At 41.7% G+C, this 7182-nt stretch overlaps 1 protein-coding gene across 1 annotated transcript in view; it reads left to right on the top strand.

Moving 5' to 3' along the window:
• Nucleotides 1-4233: 4233 nt before the first annotated feature.
• GRB2 (growth factor receptor bound protein 2) overlaps nt 4234-7182 on the top strand; it is an 82340-nt gene continuing 79391 nt past the window's right edge. Inside the window, exons 1-2 of the mRNA XM_032209449.1 lie at nt 4234-4340; nt 4445-4713. Coding sequence (XP_032065340.1) covers nt 4477-4713 — 237 coding nt within the window. The 5' untranslated portion in view covers nt 4234-4340; nt 4445-4476. The remainder of the gene's footprint in view (nt 4341-4444; nt 4714-7182) is intronic.

Raw genomic sequence — 7182 nt, 5'->3', positions numbered from 1 at the left:
TGTCTTGTTATTGTATTACTGTTTGCACAACAATAATAAAATTTAGATTTGTAGACCTGGTTTTCAAGCATTATACTATTGTAATTAATGTATTAATGCCAACAGGTACCAGCCACAAATCCATCAAGCAACCACTAATGCATTTTGTGTAGTAGAAAGTGAAAAAAGAATTATCACCTGAGTGTCCTCAAAGTTTTTAGAATATCAGAAAAAGAGGAGGTTTCTGCCTTGCCAGAGAGGAAAAAAATCATAACCTTCTCCCAAGTTTTCTGTTATGCAAGTAGGAGGAAAGAAAAAGAGCTGTATCTAACCTGGCATAAGTATTTTGATTGGATTCTCACATTGCATTAAACCATAAAGTATTTTGGGTTAATTTTATGAGTGAATCAATTCACAAGAAGCAGGATGATAGAATGTATATTTTATACAACACAATAAAGTATATTTGGATTGGATGTCTGTGACTGAATTTCTTTCCACATTATTTACAGTTTGTAGCTGTGACTTGTTTTAAGTTAGTTTCTCAGAGTCCAGTCTACTCTGCGGTTTTTAATCAGGTAAGAAATAGCAGGAACACTCTTAGAAGCTTTGCAAATTGCATTAAACTATATATGTTACTTGGTTTAATGAAACTGTAATTCCAGATACTGTGATTTAGAAACCATAGACTGTATTTTACTATTTGTGATTGATTATCACAGCTTGTTCAACAAACTATAGTTAAAACCATGGCTGTTCATTTAGAAGAATGATTTACAGTTAAAACGTATGTTTGCTTGAATTGTAGTGGTAAAGAATAGTGTTGGGATTGTACAATTTCCCCCAATTCTGGTTTGGAAAAATACTGCATAACTAATCACAATTTATATCCAATTTGTAATATATATAATCACAAATATTTTTTTATTCTAGGCTTATATTCCAGATTATGTGTGCTTTTATATAGAATGACTAGTTTTAATTGTAGTTCTAATTCTAGCAACCTATGGAAATTGCTTATAAACATGACTAAGACCATAGATTTATCATATTTATGTGTGTGCCAGACTTTACTTAATGTATTTTAAAATATATGCAATTTGGCACAGGAATTAAAATGCTCTTTTAGATATATATTTGATTGTTACGATTCCATGTCTAGATTATAGACAGATTGCAGTTTCCTTTGTGACTTTGCTATTAATTAGACTAAAATGTTTAATGAATTTATTACCATAGTATATATTTTATACATTTAACATATGTAAAATATTTTAGCTAAATTTGTCTTATTTGAGTCAATTAATGAGGACACTCAGGTACTAGTTATTCCATCAGCCCTCAGTAATTTTAGACCAATATTCTCTTTCAGTCTTGCCTACCTCACAGAGGTGCAAATGATCGTAACTCACAGGGGTGCCTTTAAATGTCACCGGGTCCAATTTGGAGTCAGCATCACCCCCGGACTTTTTCAGAGTCTCATGGAGCGGTTGCTCCAAGGACTCCCTGAAGTCATTCTGTATTTCAACGATGTTCTGGTCGCTGCTAGCAGCCAACCAGAACTCGTCAGAATACTGAGGAACGTATTCCATCGTTTCCAGGAATGTGGTCTCAAGTTAAAAAAAGCCAAATATAGATTAGGAGTTCCATCTGTGGAATTCCTTGGTTATCTAATTGATGGCCGGGGAATACACCCTAACCTGGCTAAGGTGGAGGCTATTATGGCCGCCCCGATTCCAAAGAACAAAGCAGAATTGCAGGCTTTTCTAGGGCTTCTAAATTTCTATTCAGTTTTCATTGCCCATAAGGCGACGGTTGCGGAGCCGCTCCACTGCCTGCTGGGCAGCACAGCCCATTGGGTTTGGACAAGCCGCGAAACACATGCGTTTGAGGCTGTCAAATAATTATTATTATGCTGGTCCAGTACAGTGAGCGCCTTCCCTTGATTCTGGCGTGTGATGCCTCTCCTTTTGGTGTGGGGGCGGTTATAAGTCACGTTTTGCCCAATGACATAGAGGCACCCATCGCGTATTACTCCCGCATTTTATCAAAGGCTGAACACAATTACAGCCAAATCGATAAAGAGGCTTTGGCAGCCGTTGTGGGAGTAAAGCGGTTTCACCATTATCTTTATGGCTGGTCATTCCAATTAGTGACCGACCATAAACTGTTGCTAGGGCTGTTGGCAGGGGATCGGCCTATGCCACAAATCCTATTCTTATTCGCTAATGTGCAGGCCAGGGAAACACATTGGGCATGCAGACACTCTTAGCGGTTGCCCGCTGCCTACATTAGTGACTGATCTACCCCAGTGTCTCAGGTCCTCCTGGTGGATGACTTACACCTGCCCATATCTGTCGTAGATGCCCTATCGAAATGGATTGAAGTATTCCCTATTATCTCTACCACCTCTGACACTACTATTCGAGTACTCTCAATTTTGTTTGCCACACATGGTCTACCAGATATGGTGGTATCCGATAACAGGCCTCAATTCGGTTCTGCCACGTTCCAAACTTTTCTTGCCACCTTGGGCATCAAGCATGTCCCAGTGGCTCTCTATCATCCTGCAGGGAACGGTCTTGTCGAGCAGGCTGTCCGTTCGGTGAAAGAGGCTATAGGCCATTTAGACAAAGGAAATCTGCAATCTAAATTAGCTTCCTATCTCTTAGCGCAGCATACCACCCCATGCCAGGCCAAGGGGAAAAGCCCAGCAGAGATCCTCATGGGCCGCCAGTTGCGCACCACATTGGACAGATTACACTCTTTGTATGTGGCAGTGGACCCCCAGGGTGGGACTGATCTACTTAGGTCTTTCCAGATTGGGGACTGGATATTTGCTCAGAGCTTTACGGGCAACTCTAAGTGGGTGCTGCAGCGAGTGACTCAAATAACTGGACCATGTTCCTATAGGACCCAGCTCGATGACGGATGACTATGGCAGCGCCATGTGAACCATTTGCCCCACCACCTGCCGGGCGAAGGCCAGAGTTTTCTAAGCAGAACTGACGCCGATGTAATTCCTGACGCCGCCCACCGGCACACCACTTCTCCAGCTCCAGACGTGCCGGCACCAACACCCGAGGCGATCTCAGCAGAGAACTTACCTGGACAGGCAGCTTTGGCCTCGAGGGTGGAGTTTCCAGTTGATGTTGATTCACCAGAGTTGACTCCTCCTCCTGCGACAACCACTTAGGAACTGCGGAGGTCTTGGCGGGTGTACCATCGCCCCGCCTATTTAGCAGACTACACATGCATGCTCCGGGGAAAAGGAGTGTCAAGTCCTCAGACTTACGACCAGCGCAAGTTTAAGACTTCCGGGACTGTTCCCATCAGCTGCGACGCACCGGTTTTCAGGCAGGAGAATCACAGCCTTTTGATTGGTTGCTTGCCTGACAGCCTCCATATAAATAGCTATCAGGCACCTCCTGTCAGTTGTTCTGTTACCAGAGTTGTTAGTTAATAAAGCATCTTTAGAACCACGCTGTGATCTCATCATTGCTTCATAGAACAAAGCAAGGACGTACCCTTGGCCTTTAAATAGCAAAGGGAACGCCATGTCCTGTTACAACAGGAGGGCAGGAATAAGACCACGGGAGGCGCTTTATATTTGAATTAATTCTGCAAAGCTAGACTTTTGGTGGAGTTGGAATCTCTTCAGAACAGAATGCGTGCACGTTTTGCTTTTGGGACAGGTGACTTCAGGGTTTCCCCTTAGAAACCTCTATTTATTTTATTTATTTATTTAGTTTGTCACTCAAGTACAACAGGAATAAGAATAAACATGAAATAAGAACACAGGAAATGGGTACAAATAAATGGGGACAGTAGGGCAGGGACAGTAGGCATGGCGGTGCGCTTATGCACGCTCCCTTTACGGACCTCTTAGGGAATGGGGTGAGGTCCACAGTAGACAGTTTAAGGTTGAAATTATGGGGGTTTGAGGATGTAACAACAGAGTCAGGTAGTGCATCTACATGTGTGTCGTGTGTGCGTTTGTGTAAACTTCACATCTATCTCTTCAAAAAGAACTTCCGGTGTCTGCATTCAAGGCGGGCAGTCGCTTTTTTCGCTGGCCGCTGCTTCCTACTCTAAAGCGTCCCTTCAGCGAGAGAAGCCCAGCTTTACGCGTCGACTCCGCTTCTGCGGGCGGGCAACACCAGCTGCTTGCAGAGCGAGGAGGAGGAGGGGCTTGAGCAGGCCCGATTTCTTTCCCTATCCTGTTCGGGGGGGGGGGGGAGTCTGGGCCCGTCCCCTCGGAAGGGCTGCTATTGGCCGTAGAGGATGCCAGTCGACGCTTCCTGCCTGCGCCGGGAGCCGAAGGGAGAGAGAGAGAGAGAGGTTGCAAGAAAGAGGAAGCGGTAAAGCCGAGCGGAGTCGAGAGGAGGGAAGAGGTGCAGGGCGCGGTCCCTGTCATTGATCCGGGCTACTTCCCTCAATGTTCCCTCTCTTCCTTCCCTCTTAGGGCGGATTGGCCCTCGCTTCTTTCCCTTGTCTATGCGAAAGACCGAGCCGGAAGTCGGGCAGAAAGGGCGGCGCGGACGAGAGGCAAAGCTTAAACCGGGCGTTCCCGGAGAGAAAAGGACTTTCGAGGGAGGGAGAGAGAGAGGGAAGAGCGCCTTTTCCTCTTCGTGGCCACCCGAGAGCGACCCCAGCATGGAAGCTGTCGCCAAATACGACTTCAAAGCCACCGCGGACGATGAGCTCAGTTTCAAACGGGGAGATATTCTGAAGGTAAGTAAGGTTAGGCAGGCAGGGGTAGGTGGTGGCACAAAGAAGCCGAGGTTGCCCTCTTCTGGCTTTCCCCGAAATGGGCTTCGCCTCCAGAAACTCCGTCACATCGTTCCCGAGACCTCCCTTGCTTGGTGTCGCGCTACCCCGCCTCCCACACGTTGAATTTGGCTTTGTTCAAAGTTGATGTAGAAATTGCCTTTCAAGTGGTTGGCTTGGACTGTTTTTGTATCAAGATCGGGGGTGGGGGGTAGTGGGGGTGGTCGAGCTGCGCTAAGGTTCATATAGATATAGATATAAACGGATTGCTGTGTGATACTGCAAGGTTTGGGTAGTTGTCAATTATTTCCTTCCCATTTTAAATGTTTCCTCCTCGCTTTGGGTAGTGTCAGATTCCCTGCTACTAAGTTGTGTGTGCTCCAGGGAGGGCGAACAACAGCAGTTTGACTTTGCGCTGTTATCACAGGGTTGCTTGGAAATATTCTTCTTCTGCTGCTGCTGCTGCCCTGTGCTATCCAGATTCTTTTGGCGATGTTATTTTTTTCACACTGTGGTTTCTTATGTGCATGTTGTACGCCTATCAACCGGAGGTCACATAAATGCGTGTTGGAAAAGAAAGCTTTGTGGGTGAACTTCAACTCCCAGAATTCCCAGCAAGGGTTAAGGATTCTGAGAATTGAAGGCCTCCTACAGACTGGGAAGTTGCCCTAGCTGGGAACTACTGCCACAGTTCATGGAAAGTAATAGTGTCTTCTCCTACTACTACTTTTTTACTAGTAATATACCCCATAAACACATTGCAGCTTTCCTTATATTTTTCTTAGTCTGTTTTCTTAGAATTACTGAGAAAAGATCTTGGAGATCTTTGTTTTAAAAAAAGCTACTCTGTTTTTCTTCTGTGTTTCCTCTCAAAGAAAGTAAGACAGAAACAGCTTATAAATTCAGTTAATAAAGTAAAGGAATAGGTTATTTGCTGTACAAACTTCATTGTCAATTTATTTTGTTAAGCTAACAAAACAGTAATAGTTGTTGAGCATCCAGGTACATTTAGAATATAGTACGTTTAATCTTTTCTGGAATATAGTTCATAGTTTTTATAAGTATATAAAGTCTTGGAACAGTTTGTGGTTAACAAAATACAACTATTTAATTTTGCAGCAGGACAATAAAGTAGTTTTAATTAAAAATATGTGTATTCTATCTAGAGGCTACAAGTTGACTAAAAATAAATGGATATGTATTTAAAAAGTTAAATCAGCCTGCTTAAGCTCTAGGATGGGAGATTTATAATGTCAAACTATAAATGTCTTTGGTCCTTCTTTGTATTAGCAAAAGATAAAACTCAGATGCCATATTCCAGGAGCAAAAAAAGAGGCTGGAGGGCTTAAAAGAAATCAGATTAGCCTTATTTTTCCTGGGTTCATGTTGGATTGAATTGTAAATATTAATGTGAATAGTTTAGTCACTAATTATATTTGGAACTTCCTTATTTTTTTAACCGATGACATATTTATTAATATATGATCCTGACATTAAGACTCAATGGTTTTCAATGTTAATCATGTGGTACATCTAATACAGGTGAGGTGGGGAAGAGAAACTAATATTCATAGATTCTTTCCAATATGGTTTAGTAAGGGGATCAAATCATAGGGAAACCCCAACTGTGCCTTGAAGAATGGTATTCCTGTCAAGTTCCTATTTAAAATGATCCTTGCCTGCAAAGTTGGATATAGGAGCACAGTTGTTGAATCATTTAAAAAAAATATGCATTGAAGCCTTACTTCATCTCATATTGCATTGTTTCCTTGGTTTCATCCAACACTTGGATCCAAAAATAGGTGTTATATGGTTTATAAAACTGGTATTGAAAATAATTAATTCTACTGAATTAATTAAATTTTAGTTTTTATTTCAGCCGTGATCTAATTTCACAATACATATTAAAAATAACCTGGTTCAAACTATCCAGTTAGTTTTATAGTCTGATAACTGAATTAGCAAAATTCTTTTTCATTAGTACTTCAAAAGAGAAATATTTTATTGCTGTTAGGTTTTGGTGTGTTTTCTGTATCACAAAGTATAAAATTTGTTCATCAGTACTAAGTGGGAGCATAACTGAAACCTAGATATTTTTGTCTGATATCCAGTCAATTTTTTTTTTTTACTTTCATCAATTCTTGAAGAAGAAAATGTTCTGAAATATGGATGGATTGATTGAGGTCAAAATCAATAAAATATTAGTGAAACCCTTGTCTAAAGTTAGTTGTACTTATTTCCTATTAGAATTAATATCTGACAATTTAATAATTTTGACTGGGTCCAACACATTTATCATTATGCTTCACAGTTCTTGTTAGATAATATAAATTAATGAACCTTTCTGTTTCAGTTCAGGATTTAGGCAAGAGGTTCGGAACCTAGCAAGTAATTACAGATGTTGTGATATTGTTCTCTACTCCATCAATCTTT

The sequence above is a fragment of the Thamnophis elegans genome, chromosome 2 (assembly GCF_009769535.1).
Source record: "Thamnophis elegans isolate rThaEle1 chromosome 2, rThaEle1.pri, whole genome shotgun sequence".
NCBI lineage: Eukaryota > Metazoa > Chordata > Lepidosauria > Squamata > Colubridae > Thamnophis > Thamnophis elegans.
Note: the sequence above shows the minus strand (reverse complement) of the source record. Positions and strands in the feature narration are given on the sequence as shown.